Source organism: Myripristis murdjan, chromosome 1, assembly GCF_902150065.1.
Source record: "Myripristis murdjan chromosome 1, fMyrMur1.1, whole genome shotgun sequence".
In the NCBI taxonomy this organism is placed as follows: domain Eukaryota; kingdom Metazoa; phylum Chordata; class Actinopteri; order Holocentriformes; family Holocentridae; genus Myripristis; species Myripristis murdjan.
The window spans coordinates 36,841,009-36,865,335 of record NC_043980.1 but is presented as its reverse complement, the minus strand read 5'-3'; the positions used below and the strand labels follow the sequence as shown (position 1 = coordinate 36,865,335).

The 24,327-nt window shown below is 40.8% G+C and overlaps 1 protein-coding gene across 1 annotated transcript; it reads left to right on the top strand.

The window, feature by feature from the left end:
- Nucleotides 1–1,650: 1,650 nt before the first annotated feature.
- Nucleotides 1,651–24,150, top strand: rbm20 (RNA binding motif protein 20). Its single transcript, XM_030056450.1, has 14 exons — nucleotides 1,651–1,658; nucleotides 3,056–4,112; nucleotides 4,618–4,682; nucleotides 5,057–5,166; nucleotides 6,162–6,262; nucleotides 14,908–15,054; nucleotides 15,718–15,849; nucleotides 15,945–16,024; nucleotides 16,820–17,528; nucleotides 17,717–17,803; nucleotides 18,003–18,588; nucleotides 18,709–18,774; nucleotides 21,343–21,464; nucleotides 23,925–24,150. Exons 1-14 carry the CDS (start codon nucleotides 1,651–1,653, stop codon nucleotides 23,991–23,993), a joined length of 3,339 nt encoding a protein of 1,112 aa, XP_029912310.1. The 3' UTR covers nucleotides 23,994–24,150.
- The last annotated feature ends 177 nt before the right edge of the window (nucleotides 24,151–24,327 follow it).

Sequence of the window (24,327 nt, the reverse complement as noted above, 5' to 3'; positions counted from 1 at the left end):
TTTTTGGATTTTGCTGTAATCTTTTGACTAAAATCCCACTTAGATTTGGTTAAAATTGCATGCCATTTTGCTTTTATACCATTTCTTTTTCCAGTGGCTGCAGTCAGCCTGAATTAGGTTTCCAGAAGAGTTTTCAGCAAATTTCAAACTATGTCTGAGGGGATCTGTGGCTGCTTGAAATCAGTAGTGGGGCAAAAGGAAGTTAATTATATGATAAAGAATACACAGTACGTTTTTCAGCTGTCGTTTAAAAGGAAAAAAAGTTTGCAAAATATAGTTTTGTGTAAAGCTGCGGTTGTATCATGTTTTAGATAAATTAATATTTTGACTTTTTAATAGTTTAAATAAATTACAATCTTTATTGTTTAGTCATGTTAGAATATTTCTTGGAGAAAAAAATGTAGTTTAAGCAGTGTAATATGAAGTTCATGGTGTCAGATGTTGCTGTTGTAAAAATGTAACAGCTTTGTCCAAATAATATTATTATAAGTAACTTGAGTTGTTGGTTTGCAAACTGAATATTCTGTATTGTAGAGCAAAGGAATTGGGAACTTAAAGTAATGATATTTTTTCCAGCATGGATACTGTGTTTTGGAAAATATAAGATTAGTGTTTATTTGTCCCTTTGGTGAGTGGCAGGTCATAAACAGTATCAAATGGTATGTGGTTTATCTGCTGGAACTGGAACAGACATTATTGCGATATTATTGGAGCTTTAATGTTATGCAGCAGAGGGCACTTCATGTTTTTCACAGCTTGTCGGGCATAAGGCAGGACTTGAGTCTGTGTTTTAGGCAACCATCTTATTGGCTGCCTTTGAAGTAATTCATGGTTCACACCCGAGGCTCCGTTGTATACATTTCTTAAACCATTTGCACAAAAACCTTAGATCTTCAGGAAAGCCACAAGGATTCAAAGCACAGCTTTACTATACCAGACATTACAGTAATAAATCATGGCATGTGCTGTGAGGTGATTACAAAGTGAAAGCCATGAACAAGGTCATGTGTATGTCTGCAAGCCGGTCTGTAGCCCGGCTGTGGTCTGTAGTCTGTGGACACGACCTCAGAGATCAGTTGGTTCTGAATTGTCAGTTATTTTTTCTCTCACTTAAATTCACACAGCTGTATGAGTGAACAAACAACTTACAGTTTTTAGATGACATTCAGAAACATCAATCATTTGAAGACATACGGAACTAATAAACATTCCTCGTCTTTTTTTCTACTTCAAGTGAGATTTCAGACCATATGTTTAGACCATAGTTATTATACCAGCGGCAGGAATGTGAGTGATAATTACGATATGAAGAATTTACAGTGTGGCAATGTCTTTGTAAGACCATTTTGACAACTCAGGAAACCAGTAGGAACACAGACATAGAGGTGATAATCCTCCGCAAGATTTGGTTCCCCAAATTCATATTTGAAAATGTCTCATGCACTTTACATATTCAAGACGGGATGGCAATCACAGCCGTTGTAACCTATATCCGCATATCCAGTACAACCTTTCAGAGGATCAATATATGCCATGTTCAGAAATTCCAGTCATGTGTGCAAAACATGGCTGACAAAGTCTCAAGCAACTTTGGATTTCACTACGTCTGATCTGATTGGTCTCCTGCCTTTCTGCAGGGTGGGGAGAAGCATGGCTGGGTATGGCAGTGTCAGGTGCTTAACATGGATGATGTGATTAATAGTTGAGTAGACTAAGTTTAGACAGCATGTGAGAGAGTTCATCAGAAATTGAAAGGACAGGCCAGTCAGACAGGGTCACAGTGCCAGCAGGGTATGTGGTTTTGTGTGGTTCTATTACAGCACCTTTTGCTGTTTAGAGCTGGTGTCACTCATGTACAGTATAGCAATGCATAAACAAGCTCGTGGTGAGCTGCCCTGTTAACCTCTTGATATTTAAAGAGTTTTCTATCCAGCTAATTGAAGCATGTACAGATCCTTTTTGCATGTCATTACACAAGGCTCAGAAACATACGGCAAATCTGATAATTGTGTTGTCTGAGAATCTCCAGAAATGTCTGCAAAAGACAACTGACTTACTGGTAATTGATATAAATACAAGATCCATCCTAAAATAGTTTGGGTATTTGCCCAGCATACAGCATAATTATGAACAGTGAACCAAAGATGAAAAATGTTTTTTGTATGATGCACAACAAGACACATTCATGCTTATTCTTTTGGGGAAGACCACTCCTAGTGAAGTGCTCATTTTCATGACAGGGAAGGAGTTGACAGGTCAGACTTGGGGGATCTATTATATCTCGTATGGAGTAGCAAATACAGCCATAAGGGTAAAAGCCCAAATATCACTTTAACATTGTTCAAAACAGCTGTTGTTGATATACCTTTCTGTAGCATTATCACTGATATTTTAGATAAAAGAAAAATGTTTCAGCTCTGGTTAACATGAACAAATATCAGGCTTTGTCGTTAGCCCCTTAAAGAACAACAGCTTCCTTCTACATTTTGTACTGACATTCATCAATCATACAGTAAGAAATGTTTCTGCCAACAGTGGTCTCCAAAGACTAGAAAGCATTGCAAACAAAAGACATGGGGTCTATTTCATTATAGTAAATATGTTATAGTGTTATAGTAAATATTCATGTGCTGATAGCTCTGTCTGAGATGTAGGATATAAAACGTTGTCCTTGTAGGCAGAAGAAAGCGAGCTGTCATATAAGAGACAGAGGATCAGACATGCCAGCCGATTAATCTCTGCATTGAAAATTTTCACAGGGAAACTCTTTGGTAGTGATTCTCTGTTAGTGAAGCAACGTCAATCTACGTCAATAAACAGGGATCCAGAGACTTATTGCAAACAATTTCCTTGTACTTGTACAATGACAGTAAAAGAAATTAATTAAAACAAATCTGGGCATGTTGAGGGAAATACCAAAATGGTAAATTACAGCACCTTGTCACAAAAGACCTGCTTGAATGCACTGAACATTTCAACTTGATGATATCCAACAATGCATCTGATGGTGGGTTTATCCTGTTAGAAACTTAAGTCATTGATTGTTTGCTTGCAGCATTGGTGCGGCAGACAGTGCCGACAAGAAGGGACTCCCGGTGGGTGGTCCCCTGCCAGGTGGTGCCGTGCAGGCCGGGCAGCAACAGCAGCAGAACCAGCAGCTCCTCCTGACCCCAGCCAGCCTTCAGCTTGCTCAGCTCCAGGCCCAGCTCACCCTCCATCGCCTCAAACTGGCCCAGGGCACTGTGGGCGGCAACGCAGCCACTGCTGCCTCCGTCCTCAATCAGGTCCTTTCCAATGTGGCCATGTCCCAACCCTTGTTCAACCAGCTCCGGACTTCGGCCATGGTCGGAAACCCACAAGGTGCCTTTCCCTCAGGAGCCCTAGGTTTCCCCTCTCCGAATTCAGCCCTGGGGACTCTCGTGGGTGGGGGCTTCAACCAGAACCAAAGTAATGTGAGGCTGAACCATTACGGTGGTGCAGGTGCAGTGGGTCAACACGGAGGAGAATATGGCAAAAAGACAAGCTCAACCTACCCGTCTGATACCGACAGGCGTCTTCAGTACGGCTTCCTTGGAGGGACTTCTGCAGCATCAACTAAACCTGGGGAGGGACAGTTTGCATCCATAAATACTCAGGCAAAAAACACAAACAATGTTGGTTTTCAGAGAGATTTCTATGGGCAGGATATGCAGGGGCAGCAGGCTGGATTTGGTGTAAATGAACAGAATGTGAATGCTTATACCTCCGCTGGCCATAAGGAGCAGTGGAAAGGCCCTGCAAACCTGAGTCACACTGGAAAGGTAGATATGGTTCCTAATGCTGCTGCAGTGTGGACGGCAGCTGGGCAGCCGGTTCACCCCAGAGCAGAGTTGTACAACCCTGAGGAGCCCACACCTGACCCCAAGTTCAACCCCGGTGGAAGGGCCTCCTCTTTTGCCTCAGGTGGCACACAGGGGTTTGTGGGCTATCAGCCCCTACAGGGAGGTGAGGAAACCCTGTCTGGAGGCTCCATGACCCTGCAGCCCCACCAAGTCAGTGATTACAACGCTGTTACCCCCTCCCACCTGCCACACCAGTGCACCATCTGTGACAAGAAGGTCTACAACCTCAAGGTGGGTGTGTGGAGTAGAATGACCACATAGGAAGTGAAGTTGTAGAGTTTATACTTGAAACCTAATATAGTTTCACAACAGAAAAGTTAAAGATTCATCAGCACAAGCTTTATAAAACAATCTGCAAATATCTGTACTTTGTTGTGACATCAGTAAAACATTAGGTCTTTTAGATCTCTTAGTGACCTTTTATCCAAATCAGTCACATCCTCTTGTCCTGCGATGGCTTGGAGTGTGAGGAGGGCAGGTCTCAGAGTGAAAACAGCTGTGAAACAGAGTGAAAACTATGCTTTGTGATTCCAGCGATAGCCACTCCCTAATCCAAGTTGTTGTCTCTTTAATTTCTCCCTACTATAAGCTTATAGCATGAGTATGTCAGGGTGATCAAGGGAGGGCATACCGAGAGCTCCTTGTGTGTCCTAGCTGACTGAGTCTATGTTTGGATGGTGGCGTGTGTATGTGTGTGTGTGTGTGTGTGTGTGTGTGTGTGTGTGTGTGTTTTCAGGACTGGGACCAGCACGTGAAGGGAAAGCTACACCTGCAGAACCGATCGCTGTACGCGAATGAGAGGTGAGTTGGGAAGAGCTCTAAAATTCATTGGACAGTAGTTAAAATTACACTGTGATCGCAGAATCTGTTCTCCCCGTGCACTGTCACTTGGCTACCAGGCTTTGATTTTCAGGCAATTATCGCCTTATTTTTTTCCTATTATGATTATCCTTACCTGGTTTTATCCAACTCTTACCGTGTTTGAGTGTGAATTCAATCCTGAGTTTTAGTACTGTACGTATTAATCCTCTTGAGGCTCGGGGGCATTTGTTTTAGTTTTCCTTGCTCCATATACAGCTGTCTTAATGTTTCTATGAATATGAGCTCTGTCACAAGATATGAGTGAGCAAGGCAGGGGAGAGGCAGCTAAAACCAGCCTCCTATGGTTGTTGCAGCCCTGCAGTAGTAGCGGCCGGAGCTGTTCACTATGCTGTCAGCGGGCCTTCTGACGGAGGTCTGAGCGCCGGAGGGAATAACTCCATGGTCTACTCTGCTGCAAGTCAAGGTAAGACAACCCATCCGTCACCTCGATCTCCTCGTTTGCTGACGATGTTACAGTGTTATTTTTTGATAGCAGGAATATGTGAAACAGAGTGATAGATAGAGATCAGGGAGTATTTTTAGAGTAGCTAGTGGGTAAGGGGGAACATGCTATTATAACTTGACACGGTGTATGTTTACATTCACCGTGAGAATCTAGTATCTTAAGGCCCAAAATATGTCGGGTCACAGAGCACCAAACAGTCTGAACTTTTCATTTTCGAGCTTTGAAAGTACATTACATAGACCTGAGGATTTTAAGACACAACAGTGGTGTTTTCAGAAAAGACACTGGTGTATCCTTGTTCCCAGTTTGTTTACACCTTTTCAAAACTTTATCTGTCAAAGTGAACATGCCTTGCTTTCTGAGCTGACTGACCTCTGGGTTTTCTTTTCCTACATAGGAAATATTCAGTGATAATATTCAGTGATTGATTATTGACAAGATACAGGAAATAATGGAGCAGCTATCATTTTTAGCTTCCAAATAAAGTTCACATATCCACACTTCCACAACACGTCCTGAAGCCACAACATTACATTCAATTACATTCAATCTCCTGAAAGCAGCCTTAGATCACATATAGAATATTAAAACACTTTTTATTTCCTGCCAGATGATAGTTCTCAGCATTGATATGTTATGTTTTGAGAGCCTTTCTTGTAGTTATGCAGCCTTGCTGTTATGGTAGTCTCAAATTTCATAAACAAACAAATAAGAAAAAAAAAAAAAAAAAAAAAAAAAAAAACACCAGCAAACAAATACTGTTCATTTTTAATGTTGCTTTGTAACCTTACTTAAATGTTGAGTTTGAATGATACACAGACACTTGTTTGTAACTTTGTGCTGTGCTGCCAATACAATAAAATAATCCATAATTTTAAAATATTTTTTCCCAGAATAATGTCCCTTTTGTCTGTGTTCAGTTTCAGGCCTGATTTTCTGAATTGTTTTCATAGATGTATCCTCAGGAGCTGCTGCGTCATACTTGCCAGCTGCAGCCATGAAGACTTATCCCATGTCAGGCGCTGGATTCACCTCACACCAGCCAGGGTCAAAGGTCAGACAAATGTTTGCCTTTTTGCTTTGAAGGCTTATAGTTTGTTATGTGTATATAAATCATATTTCATGACCTTAGGAATGTTATTGATACTGTATATGAACAGCTGTTTGATCCCAGGATGTGATGCATGTTAGATGTACCTTGCTGCATGGAAATCAGAGAGTAAGCTTTTACATATTTGATTCACATGTGACACGCATCTGCGATTCCTCATACAGGAAATAGTTTTGGAGAATATAGGCCCATTCTCATTTGTTTGGTTGTATTTGGAGCTGAGTAATGGCAAAGTGTACAAACTACACCTAATTTGATAGTTACCTAATCTTAAATAATGATACGTTTATTAAAGTTAGTATTTTTTCAGTGTTACCTAAGCCCTGTCACAAGTAGAACATAATCACCAGGTCATGTTTATCTGAGCTGATCACCTTCACTTTGCATTATTGTTAGGTTCCACAATCTCAAGTCCATCCAGACATCAGGGGGATTTTAAACAGGTTTTCGACATGTCACAGCAAATAGAAAACAAATCACTTTTATGAAAATAATTAAAAAAAATCAAATCATAAATACCTTTTTTCACCCTCTATTTTTTTCTCCTGCCTGTTGTGGGTTAGCAGTTAATTGTCCTTATGTCCTTACCTGCAATAACAAATGATGCAGGACAGGTACCACTGAGTGGAGCAGTTCGCTGCACTCAGTGGTACCTGTCTCTCTGAGTGTTGGGTAGTTCAAAACATCACCAATAACTTAAAAGTGTCAATTTGTTAATAGACACTGTTACTAATAGAAGCCAGTATAGTATATAGTTTGAATCAAACTCTCAGACAGAGGACACAGCATGGTGAAAAACATCAATTTAGAGGAATTTTATCATCTACACATGGACCGTACATAGGAACACATACACAAACACACACACACACACACACACACACACACACACACACACACAGAGTGTGGCATCACAATAATAATGGTAATAATGATAATGGCAGTGGCAATGGCAATGGCGTTTAATGCTTAGTGTTTCCCCACAGAATATTAAGTTTTAAAAATAAAATCAAGCGTCCTTGTACATTGTACAGTGTACTGCATTTCTCATTATGTTAGGTAAGCCTACACCATAGTTTTAGATCTAGCTGTCTGGAATACATCTGTGTGCGGTATAGTGAGACTTTCAGACATAACATGTACCAGAAAAAAACACACTGAAATCCTTAACTGCAATTATTTGTATTACAATTAAACAGCCAAAATGTAATGATTGTGTCATAAATTTACCCTGTATCTTATTTTTTTTTAAATGATTAACAAATATTAATAACATTAGAGAGCAGCAGCACATAGGTGCCAGTTTTGTTGGGTGAGGGTGTTATGAATGGACCAGATCCATTGTTGACAGCTGCCTGGGCCCAACACCAGGTTTTGTCTGTGCCTGACAGCTCTTTTCAAATGAAGCAGATAGCCTGGCACGCTTTGTTATTAAATGCTGGCTTGACAACCTGTGCTGAGTTTTGGTTCATTTCTGTTTAGTTTATGTCATGGAAAAACCATTTAGTCATATTTTTCGTCAGCAAAATGAACACTGTAAAATAAATCATGGGAGTGTATGAATGAACAATACAGAGTGGAGCAAGAACAAATCACAGAGGCGTTAGGAAAAAAATAAACAATCCCAGATTCCATGAATTCTTAATTTATGTGTCATTGGCCAGAGGCTTAATTAAAAATTAACTATTAATATATTCATATTTTATTTATTCTGATGGATACCAGTAAATCTCTATTAACAAGGCTGACAGGAGACAGCATAAAATTGGTTAGAATTTACACACATATCCCTTATACTGTTGCTGCAAGTTGTCCTATTTATATTTATTGCAAGGTCTCGCAGTCTGCAAAGGCACTTAAACTTAACTGGGTGATTACAGTGTTGTGTACAAAGATCTTCAATTACAGGAATGTGGCGGGTGCACCAGCGTGGAGGCGCAAGTACATGTCAATCTCACCTCTTCGTCTTTGCCTAAAATTAATTTAGAGTATTCCTATGTGCATCTGTCGCTCCTTGCCGCCCTCCCCTCCGTAGATCCAAAATTGTTGGCCCTGACTGGCGTTGAAAAATAGCAGCTGTTGATAAGCGTCCATCAGGCGAGTTGTGTGAAAAGCTAGGTCCTGATGATGAGCAGGGTGAAAGGACCTCAAAATGAGCTCAGGCAAATCAGAGCAAAGTCCATTCCAGACTCCTGCAAGTAGCTTTCAACAAGCAAGCGTGCATGAATGTGCGTGTGCTGGTGTATACGCATATGTGACATACGCATACACACACACACACACACACACACACGCACACGCACATGAAGATATTGGTTGACAATCATGAAGCTTGTGCGGCCAATATGATCAAGTTGTGAGTGCAACCATCTCACTGACCCAGAGTGGGTGATGAGAAGAACTGTGTGTGTGTGTGTGTGTGTGTGTGTGTGTGTGTGTGTGTGTGTGTGTGTGTGTGTGTGTGCGTGTAATCATGCTGCCTGGCCTATGCAGTACTCAGCAAGGTGTTGAGTATCGCCTCCACAGCTGGACGTTGCCCCGCAATGTTAATCTCAAAAAAAACGATTAAGAGGATGTACTTGCACTAGTTTTGCTTAGTTCTTATTTCGGTTTGGACGGCTATATTGAGGCATCCATCTGCCATGAGATAACACTGTGTCGCTGCCAGTGGATGTGACTCAGTTTCCATGTGGAGCAAAGCTTTTCAGCGACCTTTGTCAACCAAGCCCCAAAGCACTGGGACTTCATGCCAGTGGAGCTTCTGCTGGCAAAATCTGTGCCTTCTTTTCATTTCGTCTTTCCTCTAGTTACATTTACATTTTGAAAACATGCCTTACCAGCAATTGTTTATTTGTGTGTAATTTTCTTTTTAATCAGTTTTTAACCCATGTGAGTCTGGATGTTTGATGCTTTGTTCATTATTATGTTGTCTATAAAGTACTGCTGTTCAGCTACAGTTAATCATTAGCATTAGTTAAGTAATGGATTAAACTTTATACAGTGTGTTTCATATATAATAATGCAATTAAGTGCACTTCAGACAGTAGAACAGATGGGACTTACTCACATTTCCTGCCCTCAACATTACTACAAGTGTGTGTACTTTTATTGCTTGAGTCATTTGTTCATCATATCTTTGCCAGAGAAATCCAGTCAACAGGCAGCTGAAACTCGGCCATGTACAGCTCCTATAGATGCTCGATTATTACAAAAGCTTTCGTCATAGTAGTGTGAAACATTTTCTTAGGCTATGCTACATGAGCTAATGTTAGCTGCTATAAACACACACCTGTCTCAATGTGACAGGTGGGGGTTTTACTGCCTTTACTGGGGAAAGATGGCAACCCTGTGGTCAAAAGAGAGCACACACACACACACACACACACACACACACACACACACACACACACACACACACACACAAGGATATGTGCACATGTACACGTTAAGTAAAAAAAAAATTGAAATGTGATCTAAATAAACCACCAAATTGTTACTTTTTGTAAAATAAGTAAAGCTGAAACAAAGTCACATGAAAATTTAATGTGATCAAAATAAAGGAAGAAATTACTATAGTAATGAGTAATACACACAAGCATGCACAGATGTGCACAAACATGCAACCATACAGATGCAAATACATTGCCGCTTCTCCCCAAAGTGTGATTGCAGCGGCTAGTAGCACAGGTTAAAGTAACACAGTGGCTTAATGTGAGAGCAAAAACACAAACAGAGATAAACACTGGATTACAGCTAACTACTGGTAGGAGCAGAGACCCGCAGCCTGCATAAAGACCCCGGTTGACACCCCCAGGTGTCAGGGTGTCAAGTTTCAGACTGGCGAGAGCCTCGTAAGGCGATCCGGGGGCAGGCGTGCATGGCCTATGTGCAGGAACGTAGGGAGAAACTGCGAAACCAGCCTGACCATCTCCCCTGGATCCACCAACATGGATGTCACTTTGTACAAACAAACAGGCATGTCCTTTGGGGAGAGTCCAGCTGGTGTCGGGCAGCAGGAACAGCAGGAAGAAGTCGAGAAAAGCATTGTGTGTCCTTTTGAATGGCGTCGCTTTTGGCTCTGGTAGTTTGGTTCAACTGCTTTTGTTAGGATGTGTGTGTGTTTTTTTTCCTTCAGGTTGAGGCTCTTGTGAAAAATGAAGAAGTAGGGTGTTCAGTGTCTTTGCAAACAGGGGAAAGGATAGAGCATTAAGTTTAGATTAATGGTGAGAACACACGTCAAAAAGAGATATTTGCATTGCTTGGACTGTTTTTTTCTTTAGACTCAAAATATCAGTCAAATCAAAGTAGTAGCTGAAAAGCAGAATGTACTGGTGTAGTGAAGCCTGCATTTAAACCAAAAGCTCCTGTGCAATTACACTGAAAGAGCAAATTTTCCATTATTGTTTAAGTGATGGCATGGCAGTGACAGTGGTTTGGAGTTTGTTGAGTGGAGAGTTGTTTGTTGACTCACAGAGCTCTTGATGCAGCTGCTGTGTAGAACTATATAAAAGTTTTGTCTGATGGGTACGTGCTTATATAAACACTGACATAATATTGACTTTTTTTAGCCTCTCAGTTGAGTTGGCACCGATGATTTTGTTATGATCACATCATCAAATATCCAATTCTATTCAGCCTAACCTCTTGATTTTTGAAATTGAAGTCATTTGGATAAATGGTGCACAAAATCTTTATTCCTCACAAGCAGTTTCAAATTCAAGTCTTTTAAAACCCCAGAAGTATTAAAAAAAAAATTCATACAGTCTTACACAGGAAACGGTCTTAACCATCATTATCTCATTTGTTGAGTCAGGAATATAATGTTTTATAGGTGTCGCCGCCAGATCAGATGGTGTGTTACCTCACCCACTTTATACCTCCAGCAGCTGTCAGCCAATTAAGTCAGATTGCAAGTATTACTTCAGCTCCTTAGCAACAGACTGGGCTGTGATGCAACTGTGATACAATCTCTCCTCTCAGTAATGTAGCCCACCGCCCTCGTCTAAATTTATTATGTAGTGTTTATTACCTGTCGTTGGGGAGCTCTAGCTGTAGACATGTCCCCACCCAAATCCAGAATATGACTGGACACTTGGCCCTTTTTATTCAGCTGGATGAAGTGACTTGGCACCCATCTACAGTGAATGTTTGATTCAGTTTTATCAGAGTAAAAACGATTCTGATGTTGTTTAGCTCACATGTGGCTTAAAAGAGAAACTCCTCTGTAACTGCATTTTTGTGATTAAAATATGCATTTTGACAAAATTTCTAGGGACAGGAACTGTCAGGGACTCCTCAATATGATATAAATCACAATAATTGTGATTCAGTATTCAGAGGTATGTGCTTCTGAACAGTTAAAGACTCTTTAATTTTGCAGTTATTGTAATTTATATATAACGATGAGAAATACAATCATACAAAATGAAATAATTAACAAAATTAAATAAGTAAAATAAAGTTAAAATTAAAAAAATTAAGAACTGCTAAAAATAAAATATAATAGTAAGGATGTCACTTACTACGTGAATGTATTTTCTAGATATTTTGATGCAGGTAATGTAATTTGATTTAATTCAGTTTAATTTAAATTTAGGACAAATTATTGATTCAGGGTCAGCATGGTGATATTATATAATTTTGCAGTAAAATTGTGTTTAAGTGCAAGTGACTGTATGTTAAGAAGACACTGACACACTTGGCCATCTGTCAATAAAATTGTATGTATAGGCAGTGGTGTGTCATCCCCGCTGCTGCCAGCTTTCAGCCGAGGTTTGTCGTCAACAGAAACAGCTACTGTCCGAAGCCTGAGCCAACCCTGACAGTGATATTGATGCTGTGGTCACACTGTAACCACTTTCAATCGTAGCCGACATTTTACAAGCCAAACACCAGCGAGCGCAGGCACCAACGAGCAAGACTCTTGTTCTCTCTAATATTCCAAGGACATAAACAGCGCCCTATTCCTGGATCTGTTTATTGAGCCCGACTTACAGTGACCTTTCTTACGTTTTCTGGTAGAGGCAGCGGCACTGGCACGACGCTGTTAATAGAATTATCGCTCTTGAATCTGAAGCTGTTAATGTCAGGTTGTGGGCTAGATGCCATTAAGTTGTGGCATAACAGTCTAACAATTCAGCGATCAGTCTGCAGGAGATTAGGTTTTGGTTGAGGTGGAATGGTAACACACAGTGACATGATCTTCCTGCAACTTGTACACAGGGATGACAGCAGTAAGTTGAATTATACCAAATTAAGACTGCAGATATGTACTGAAAACAGGTAGTTCCAATATTTAGAAGCCTGTAGAATGATTATTGTACTACCAGCAACACTATACTTTAAAAAGTACTACTATTGACTTTAATTCACTCGGTCAACTGCTATGCACCTCTTTATAAGTTTAAATTGATTATCAACGAGGCTTGTGTGAGATCTAGTCAGATGTGATTTCTGACCTATCTATGAACAGTACTCCATGTATATTTCAAATGCTGAGCCACTTGCCTCTGATTATGTTTCAGCTGGAATCAGCAGGCAAGCGCATGTCAACATGCATGCTAAAGCGGCTTTAGGAGCACAGCAGTCTCAAATTGCTCATTGCTTTTTCTTTTTTTGTGCCTTGCTCCTCTATATACATTCTGTGCTTGGTGGCTACTGGACCTGCTGTGAAGTGTAAGTTAGTGTTGGGTTTTCCCAGAACATATTGCTTATAAAAACAGAGACCCTGGGTGCTGGTTCAGTGAGGAATTAGGATCCCAGTCTGTCCCACACATGGGACTGTCTGTCAGGTCTGTCAGCCCGGGAAGGAGGAGGAGGAGGAGGTGCATTTGAAAAGTGGCAGCAGAATTTCTACAGAGGACTACACAATATAACCAGCTGAATTCACAGCACCATTCCACTAAAGCTGTTGTAAGAGCATTACAATGTGCCACAGCATGTGCACAGCCTGGTTTGTCGTGGCATGTCATGTCACATCATATCAAGTCAAGCCAAGATAAGATAAGCCAAGTGCATTTATAAAGGGCTTATAAAATTAGATTTATCACAGTGAACTATACAGAACAATCGAGAATATAAATAGTTAAAACAAGAGAGATCAAACATGAATGTTTGTACAAGAGCCAAAATCGTTCCTCTGACGCCTCACTGAATGAAATATGAGAGCAAAATAAAGTACAAAGTGTTGCATTAATCTTTTATATCTTTATTTATCGAAGGATGGGATTCACTGAGCATACTTGCTCATTTTTAGCGCCTCCCTTCATCACATCCATACAGCTATACACACATGTGTAACTCATTGACTTTCCAAACCAAGTAATTTGAATCAGCAAGGTGCCAGTCACAAACCACTTCTCCAGCTTTTATGTTACCAGCACTTGTAAAGTGATTAATCTCCCTCAGGTTCACTAGTTTTCCCACCTCGCAGCAATAAGGGAAGGGTGTTGATGCCTTTCTCATCTGCTCTCTTTGCTGGTCATCCATCATGGCTGGACTCCTCAGTGCTGCCCCGCTGTGGGCAGAGATAGCGGCTGGTGAACTCACCAGGTTGATTTAGCTTCTGGAAAACAAGCAGTACTGCAAATGTCAGATGGAAACCAAACAGCAGGGGGCAACTAGACAACTCCTCACCTCTCTTGAGGACACCATCAGATGGAAACAGGGAGGGAGTGATGTCCTTATAACTATTAACTTTATCTCTCTAGCACCTGTAAAGTAAAAGTATAAAAACAATTAGAGTAATAGGCACACATAATAAGCAATAAAATGCCATAAATTTATTTTAAAAAATACCTGCCTTTATTTAAAACACAATGCCAATAACAAAACCAAAAATAAATTATACAAAAAACCCTGGATCTAAAAATTTATTTTATTAAGTCATTTTATAGGTGACACTACTTGTGTCTATCTCCCTCTCAACCTACCTACTTTGTGTCTCATTAAAGAGAAATATATGATACTAATGCCCCCTCTCCTTTACAAAAAGAAGGAAAAAAAAGAGGCAAAAAAAATGTAGAGGCAGCTGTACTTTGCAGTCCAGAGGGATTAGAGACAAAATGTCTGACATGTCTGGGGCCTGTCAGCTATCACATCTCTAATTCCAAACAAGAAAACTCTCATTATCACTGTTGCCTCTTGCTGAGGCATTATTAATAGAAGCAAAGAGGTAGACTGTCTCAGGGTGGGAAACTTACATGGCAAACTGCACCATGTGATAGTGGAACACTGATAAGATATTTCTCTCAGTATGTTTGACGATGGATGACTGCACTTTATGTTAGGTCCTGTTGTACTAGTAGCACGTGTGTCAGTGTGTACAATGAAACTTGTGAGTCATCAGCAACTCTTTGTAACTGGGACACCAAAACAAATTCCTTGGTGGTAGTAGAAATTCTTATTTTGATTCTAATCAGATTTAAAAAAAAAAAAAAAAAAAAAAAAAAATGCATGTAAAACTTTTACATGAATGTTTTCCACTGAATGCAAATTGTTATGAGAGGTTCAGTAGATTCCTGATTGTGTGGTGCTGGAATCATTATTATTGGATGCTCAGGGTTAATTGTTTTTGTGATTATTTGCAGCCATTTCCTCCCAGGAAGTCCATTGCAGGGCGGGTTGTCCACATCTGCAACCTCCCAGAAGGCAGCTGCACAGAGAATGATGTCATCAACCTGGGACTGCCCTTTGGCAAAGTCACCAACTACATCCTGATGCGTTCTACCCATCAGGTGAAAGAAAGATTTATTTATTTGTAATTGTCATTCTGTTTTTGTTTTTTTTTTGTTTTTTCAACATTTTTAACATTTAGAAATGTATTTGCAAGCTTGCATATTGTTCTAAAAAGCATATAATTTGTATTTTATATTTTTGGTTCTTAGCTGACACCACTGCAACTTGACATGAGTACAAGAAGATTCATTTCTAAAATCACCAGCAACAGATAATACAAAGCCAAAGTCACAAAGTCACTTAGACAATACATGTAGCAAAGTTTAAGTTAAGTTAAGTCTAAGTTTAAGTCTTTTGGCTCAGAACAAAAGTTTGCCACATCCAGTCGGCCATTTTACTGCAGTGCATGATGTCTCACTCAGGTTCTAAGGTTCCATTTATCAGACATGTGATTATCATGTTAATATCACCCCTATCGAATTTAAAACGATGATACTAAAATCATGGTATTGGTTACAGGGATTAACTCAACCAGAGGAACAGTGCCATGAAGATTTATTATACTAATGAAATATGATATCTTACGATGATGGTTTAGAAAGATTTGCCTGCATCCAGTCTGACATGTGTTATGCGAAATATGTTTCTGCAGACGTCCTGCAAGAAAGACTATAAAACTGTCAGACAGGGACTGTTGTCTAAATTGGCTCCTCTTCCATCAGGCATTTCTGGAGATGGCGTATGTTGAGGCGGCTCAGGCTATGGTTCAATACTACCAGCTAACCCCAGCCATGATTAATGATCAGAAACTTCTCATTCGAATGTCCAAGAGGTACAAGGAGCTGCAGCTAAAGGTAAGATGGAGGAACAAAGTGAATAGGTTGACAGATAGGCTATGATTCATGATTGTTTGTCATGATATTGAATTTTCTATTTCACCTCTGTGAAGAAACCAGGTAAAGATGTTGAATCGATCATCCAGGATATCAACTCTCAAAGGGAAAGGGACGAGATGCAAGAGCTTGACCAGTAAGATGTTTCCTTCTCCTTTGTATCTCCTGCATGAATTTGCCTCCAATTCACATGTCCAGGACGGATATGCAAATAAACGAAGTTCTCGTTTTTTTACTGTTTTATCACCTCCACCAAGACAGTGAAGATCTCAGGCAGGAGGTTATGTAATTTCCCCTGTCTGTCTGTCTGTCTGTCTGTCAGCAAGATAACTCAAAAAAATCCTAAATGTATTCACACCAAATTTGGTAGGAAGTTTGGTTATGGGCCAGCGAACAAGACATGAATTTTCGGGGTATGGGTGCATGCCAGTGGACGGGGCTTAGAATTGTCAGCGATTTAGTTTGTAAACATATCCATGTAACATCACAAAATCCAATGGGAACATTGGTCACAGGTCAAGGAGACAATCACCACTTTCCCCACTTACTGGCCAAAAGGCATGTGTTCTATAACATGAGCATTCCCAAAAGGAGAGAGGCTTATCACAAATAGGAAACTTCAAGTTGCAAACTTGGTAAAGGTGTGCTCTCTACTGACTGTCCTCTTGTTTTGAAGGTGTCTTCGTCTACAGCCCTTCTTTAATCCCATTGATCTGATCTGTGAAATCTCAAAAACAACTCTTGATTATTCTCATCCCACTGCCATGGAGAGCAGCAAATTGAAATTTATGTTTGTGAAAATGTCACATTAACCTTTAACTCCTTTAACTTGAACTTGTGTAGTTTTCTGATTACAAAAACAGAGAGTACAAGTGCAAAATAAAAGGAATGGAAGAGTCCTTCATCTGATCTGCATGTTGTTTTCTTCCAGCTACATGCCAGAGAGAGCACGCTCTCGCAGTCCCATCAGCCGCTCTCTGAGTCCTCATTCCCACAGCCCCAGCTTTACGTCCTGTAGCTCAGCCCACAGCCCACAGGGGGCGCCGGGTAGGGGTCCCGAGAGAGCCAGTAATGGCATGGGCCCTCGCCGGGGCTCTTGGGACTGGTCATCACATCTGAGGAGGGGCGAGGAAGACAGGGAGAGGGAGCGGGACGACCTGTGGAGGAATGGGAGTAGTGTGGATGATGAGCGGCACAATGGACGTCGGAAGGTGTACCAAAAACCCTCAGATCATATCAGCTCCAGATCTGCAGAGGAACGAGGAGGAGGCGGAGGTGGGGGAGGCGGAGAGGGCATGAGGGGCAACAGAGACTGGTACCCACGAGGCAGCCCTCAAGGGATGTCCTTCAGCTCTTATAGAAACATGGAGGATGACTTCTACCTGAAGGAGCAGATGTATAAGGTGGAAAAGCCTCCAAGAACTCCATACCAAAGACATGATACCAAGTCAAAGAGGAGGGATGGAGGTGACTACCACGGTAGGTCGAGGCACTCTGAGTCCGAGCTGTCCGAGGAGCCGCTTCCTAGGACACCAGAAGTCAGGAAGCAGAGTTCGCCAGGCAGGGGCAGGAGCAAAAAATCAAGTTGGAGGCACACCACTGTGGAAAAGCAAGAGAGAGAAAACACTACTGAAAACAATGTGAGTACATGAATCCAGTGAAGGCATATTAATATTTGGTATGCAGCAGTACCACGTTCTAAATTATGATGCCAAATACAAAACTTAAAGCTTTTGGTGTGAGACATTAATATTGGGTAAAATTCATGACATGTATACTCCATTTTGATACATTCTTTAAGCATCCATAATGTTGTCTCTCTTGCCAGGATCGGCAGTCAAAAGAAAAATCGGTTTCACCTCCGCAGAGCAGCAAGCCAGTAGAAGCTACTGAATGTGAGAAAGACAAAGATGGTGTAAGCAAGAATTTTGATCTCCATCACACATTTATGTCACAAGTTCTGCCAACTGGATAAAAGATTTTAATATTTTAGGGGAAATTTAGCTTTTTTTTTTTTAACTTGTATTTGCCCAGGCAGATTGACTAATAACATGTTTTAAGGCAAGGAATGGTTGACAGTTCTTGCCTTGATCCATTTTTGTCTCGTCCCTCAGGTGGATGAGTGGGAGAGCGGGGATGACACCGAGGGGGAAAGCTGGTACCCAAAGAACATGGAGGAGCTGGTCACTGTCGATGAGGTTGGAGGGGAGGATGACTCCATCATTGAGCCAGACCTTCCTGAGCTGGCTGAGTCCACTTCCTGCCCCGAAGCATCTACGAAGCAAGAAATGGCAGAGGAGCTCGTACCACCACCAACCACCTCTTGCTCTGAGATGCAGGAGTCCTCCAACAAGGCGTCTGAGCAGGAAAAAAACAAGGGGAATGATGGAGTCGAGACAGAAGCACCTGTGGCTGAGAAAGCAGAGGATGTTTTGACTGGAGCCAGTCCTAAAGAGCAGACACTCAATCCAGTGGCTCCCGAGGTTCCCAGCACTGACATCAGGGACTTCCCCAGTGAGGAGTTCAAGGCTGCTCTGGAGGAGACATGTTTGCCGGATAAAGTACCAAACAGCGGGCCATCACAAGAGCTGCTGGAAAATCATGTTAGTGTATCTGAGGGTAGTAAGACCCAGGAAGTAGCACAGGTCACTGAGACAAACAGCAAAGGGGCACAGCACAAGGATGAGACTCTCAAAAAAGGTAGTTTGCATAAGAGGCTGAAGATAATGCATAGAGACATTGTTGGAAATCAAGATCTGTATCTGTCAGCATCATATTATATAAGTGTTCCATAACATTATCATAACGTGTATTTTATAGAGATTGAGGCCCCCTCGCCATCTCGAGACCAAGAAAAGGCTGTCAGCGAGCACAGCATCCCTTTGGGTAAGCGCAGCACATTGTATTATAAAGTCAATTATGACAGATTTTTTTTAACTAGGTGGTCATGCCAAAAAGGAGACCCATTCTGATTTCATTTGACTTGACTGTTTATAAATGGGAATGTCCCAATGCCATAGTTTTGATAATTAGTACCAATACCAGTAGATTCCATTGTTCTGTTCTACTCTATTTTATTTCAAAACTTTGTTTGAACGCAAGTTGACAAGGTGTTTCATATAGTATTTAAACTTACCAACAAAGGTACATGAGTTACAGTGTGAGTCATTGTATCTCCTGGATTAAGTCCGACAGATACTCAAAATCATAATCCATCAGCCACTGGAAAAATTTTCTTGTGAACACTCCTGAGGCTACAATTATAAACCTATTGTTTCAATATTTGGTCTGGAAATGGCTTGTGGTTAGGCCACACTACCTATTGATTTTCATTGCCATGGCAGCAGTATTACCTGACTAGGGTGCAGTTTTTTTGCTGACGCATTGCTTTTGAATACTCTAGAGCAGTGGTCTCCAACCCAGTCCTCAAGGACCCCCTTGAGGACTGGGTCCTGCATGTTTTTGTTTCAGCTCTACTCTTCCATACGTGATCCATTTAAGGGCTTCATGCTGATTGGTCAAAACAGGTGTACCTGAACACGGCGTGTGTGAAGGTATGTGGACCTTAACTGGGTCAGGTTTGCAAGAGTAGAGCTGAAACTCAGTAGAGCTGGGCTGGGGACCACTGCGCTAGAGGTCACAATTTTGGAAAAAACTCGTAGGTCTTAAAAATTTTGACGAAAACTACAGTTGCGGAAACTATTTCGGCAAAAGCTCCTAAATGTGGGATACACTCATGCAGTCATTGATGACCAATATTCTAGTTAAATGATAGTTATTAGCAGTACTAAAAACACTAGTATTGGTATCGCTTTCAAACTGTTAGTATTGATTTTTGTGACATCCCTATTTGAAGCACAACTCAAGTCGGTCTCTTTTCTCCTCGTGCTGGACTATATTTAACCCCTGACACACACAAAGGCTCGTGGAGCTCCAGCTAGTCAGGAGCTGATGGCTTTGGTCCTAAAGATAATACATTATCATAGATCATTAATAACTGCACCGACAACCTGTTGCATTAACACTCTAATTGACTGGAATGGAGCTGGATGAGTGGTAGTATCAGTTGCTTGGCCACTTGCAGGCTTATTTTAGTGAGCAGGTTGTGAAATACACCCTTGAGAGATGTGTATTTATATTATCATTAGGGCTGGAATGACACAGCAGAGCACGTGGCCAATGCCGGGCCTGCTGGAAAGAGGCCTACATAAGTGTCAGGGCAGCACAGTAACAATAGACCACAGTGCCCACTATGCTTTTGTTTTAAAAAATTTAAATGAAACAAAACTTTGTATTTCATTCATTTTGAGGAAAAAAAAATCAGACACAAATTTCGTTTAAGTTATATTTCATGATTTTCCTTGCTATTACATTTTAGAAGGAAGAGAGCATGCACTTTCCAATTTCATTTCTATTTATTTCTTAATTTCCCCATCCTTTGTTCTTTGATTGTCTGTGGTTATTGGACATGGATTTGCATGTATCCCGAAAGAGAATGCAAGTGCAGGGATAGTGAGGTTTGTACATTTTGGCCTGAGGATGGCACCAGAGGAAAAGATATAGTCACCAATATCAAAAGGAATCTTTATTTGAGAAGTATGAGTGCGCTTAACCAAATATCATGGCATCTACTACCTACATTTCATGATTGTGTGCAAAGTGATTGTGTGCAAAGTTGACATTTTTGGCTCAAAGGCGGCGCTACAATTAAGGGTCATGACGTCGCCAAAATTGAGAGGGTTCATCCTCTGTGGTGCATGAATGTGCTCATCAAATATCATGGCAACCCACCCAATAGGTTTCATGATATGTTCCCTCAGAGTTAAATGTTGAATACATGGACGCACCGATGCATCCATCCTTTGCCCCCACCTGCCAGTCAGACAGAAACATGCTGGTTAAGGTTGTTGATTTTGTGTCCAGCACTGTGTAAAGCACTCTGTATAATTTGTAGCTGTGTAGTTGTTTTTTTGGGAAGCACAGGGAAGTGCCTTATCATAGCTATGCACGCCATAGTCTAAGACAGTGACAAAAAGATTTGAATAAGTGTGAAATTCTGAATTTCAGTATTTCTTTTTTTACTTTAAAAACATTTTTTCTTTAAGCCACTTTAAGGCTTTTTATTTGCTTTGAAACATTTTTCTCGATCTTAAATGTTTTTCTTTTTTCAGTATGAAGATACAAATGTAACAATATATTAGATGCACCATTAAATCAGCTGTATTGCAATATCTGAGATTAGTGGCTAATGTTAAACAGCTTTTATTTATTTATTTATTTATTTATTTTTCAGGGACCATACATGCTAATCAACAGTTAAACTCTAAGTGAGTCAGAGTTAACCGGTGAGGCTAGTTTTGGAAATGCTCCTTATGAGGGCCAGAATTTCCAAAAACCCTTCTTCTTCTTTTTTTTTTTCTTTTTTTTTAATGGTTTGCGTTTGCTGTCCAATAGGAGTTGAGTTCATCGTGCCAAGGACGGGATTCTACTGTAAGCTGTGCGGACTCTTCTACACCAGTGAGGATGTGGCAAAGACAACCCACTGCCGCAGCACCATCCACTATAGGAACCTACAGGTAACCAGCATGGTGAAGATACTGATCATACTGGTGATACAGAGGAGGAGGAAGATGAGAATGATGATTATGAAAGCACTGATATTGCTGAGAAGGAGGAAAATGATGATAATCAGGGCTTAAGTGAATTTGGAATTAAGAATCCAACGAGTACTGCTTGCTTCCCTTTAAACTCCCATTTTAACTTAGATCAGGGGTGTCAAACTGGTGCCATGGAGGGCCGAGAGGCTGCAGGTTTTCATTCCAACCAACAACTCCTCCAGGTGATTTCACTGATCACCCTACCTCCAAACAGAGAGGCGGGACTAATCAGTGAAATCACCTGGTGGAGTTGTTGGTTGGAATGAAAACCTGCAGCCTCTCGGCCCTCCATGGCACGAGTTTGACACCCCTGACTTAGATCTTTTGAGGTAGCTACAAAGTTATTGTGAAACAATGTCACATACATTCTGGATCAGCTCTTCATTGAAGCTTCATCACACTTACATTCAGTGAAATATTCAAGGCCAAGATACCATTGTTTTATGACTAGCATCACATCAAATAGAAAATGTCTACATGTCTTGTGTATCATTTTATACCCATTTTACTGGAATTCAGTGGATTGTAATGGAAGCGTCCTCCTTGGGATCTCCACTAGAGTTTAAAATAAAGTTCTGTGGGTTTGAGGAGAGCAGGATGAATTTGTAATGACAAACCTACTGATGGGACCAGCAGGGTTGGGGCTAATGTTAAAGATACACACCTATATGCTTACACACACTGCTATACTAAGGCTGCTACTGGCGTGGCCCACAGCCAGTGTGGACTGATAGCCAAATTCATGAGATGTCACCGCCTGTTGCCGGGCTGGTGAGTAATCTCTTTGTCTCATACTTAGACGCTCAGCATGTGCATATTCAATTTACACAGACTTGTTGGGATGATAAATCACCTCCCGAAAATGTAATAGAATGTTACTCACCAATGCTGCAACATGCAGTGAAATTTTATCCATTTGGTGATTATAGTGGTTACACACACACACACACACACACACACACACCCACACCCACACACGTGCAGTCTTACAAGACATTTTATACATGTAGCCTCATCTTCATTCCTTTGTAGTATGGTGCAGTCACATGAGCAAACTCAGATGTGTACGCAAGCATATATGCAAACACACACAACCCCTCGTAGACACATGTTCCCACACACACACATGCATGCATACAAATTTGTGACTGTATTAAGTTTCTTATTAGTGGCCATTCAGCAGCGAGCGCTCCAGCCTCAGCAGCACAGCTGAGGAGAGCTGGAGGACGAGAGAATCCCCCACATTTGTTGGATTACATTCTGAGAAGAAAAAAAAGTTTGAAAAACACTTGTGCTGTCTGTCAAAGCGCCATATAAGCTGTGTGTATGTCTGTGTGTGTGTGTGTGTGTGTGTGTGTGTGTGTGTGTGTGTGTCTGTGTATGTGTGTGTGTGTGTGTGTGTGTGTGTGTGTGTGTGTGTGTCTGTGTGTATGTGTCTGTGTGTGTGTGTGGTGTGTGTCTCTGTGTGTGTGTGTGTGTGTGTGTGTGTGTGTGTGTGTGTGTGTGTGTGTGTGTGTGTGTTTGTGTGTGTGCGTGTGTGTGTGTCCTGGTTGTAACTGTAGATTTTTGGTTGAATTTGATCACAATGTTCGTTTTGGTTTCAGTTTCTGTTTGTTTGCTTAGTTTGCACATTTTTGGTTGTGGGTTCATGTCTGTGTTGATAGAAGTGTATTTTACTTGAATCAAATACTTATTTATTATGTTAATTTAAAGTTTCAAATTAAGGATTTATTTTTAGATTTTATTTTATTTTAGAAATTATACAACAGACCTATTTTATGTGTAACAGAAATGCAAATTTAGAATCACTGCTTTTATCATATTATCTGTTTTGTTACGTTTCAGAACATTTTTCAAAATGGTTTTAATGGTTTATTTTAGTTTCTAAAAATCTTTTACCCTTCCTAATGTTACGTTTTGTGTATTAAAACCACTTTGCTCTGTCTACATGAATGAGCGTCTAGAACTGTAAGAGAAGTGTCATTATGTGTGTGGACGTGACTTTAACTCAGCAGTTTTTCGTGGTAAACAGTTTTCAGTTGTTCCAGGCAGGGTGGAAGAGCCTCCAAAACAACATTGAGACCACTGGACACTGAAAGCCATACTATAGACATTCCCAGGCTGGTGAAACTGCTCAGAACTATCACGCCATCGTCTCCATCATATTCACAGCGGACAACAGTGATTGGCTGATACTGCATTTCTAATAAAATGCTAACATCTGTCAAATATATTTACAGGGACACAACTTTCTTATCCTGGTCTCTATCTGGATAAATAATGGTTAACAAATGATAGAGGTTTTAGCTTTTGCTCTAGATGGAGAGATCTGTTTTGAGACATCTTTGGGCTATAATTTGCTGCTGTCTTTGTCTACAGAAGTACCTGTCTCAGCTGGCAGAGGAGAGCCTCCTGGGCGCACTCGCTGAGCCTTCGTCCTCAGAGTGACCACAGCTTGACCTTTCACCTCCTGTACAGCTAACAGCAGAAGAAAGCTCTGTGAATGTGTGTTGTTGTTGTGGCCCTATTGGCCATGCTGTGGCCAATATGACTTAAGTTATTACATTTGGAAATTTTTCAGAGTATGGTTTTGATGGGTGATAGATTGGGGAAACTGTGTGGATATACAATATGTCTAGATTGGTGCTGACAATCCCAGCCATAGCTGCCCTCAATTTGTACATAATAAAATTATAATGTATAGTGCCTCAGTGTTTCATAGAAAATTGCATTGTTTTTGCATTTAGCAATTTTCCTACAGTTTTCATCGGGTGATACTGTG

Bases quoted from the DNA above. Each gene is read 5' to 3' on its own strand.
- rbm20 (XM_030056450.1), top strand. The intron at 4,683-5,056 runs GTGAGTTGGGAA...TGGTTGTTGCAG, and splicing joins TCGCTGTACGCGAATGAGAG to CCCTGCAGTAGTAGCGGCCG. The intron at 18,775-21,342 runs GTAAGCGCAGCA...GCTGTCCAATAG, and splicing joins CGAGCACAGCATCCCTTTGG to GAGTTGAGTTCATCGTGCCA.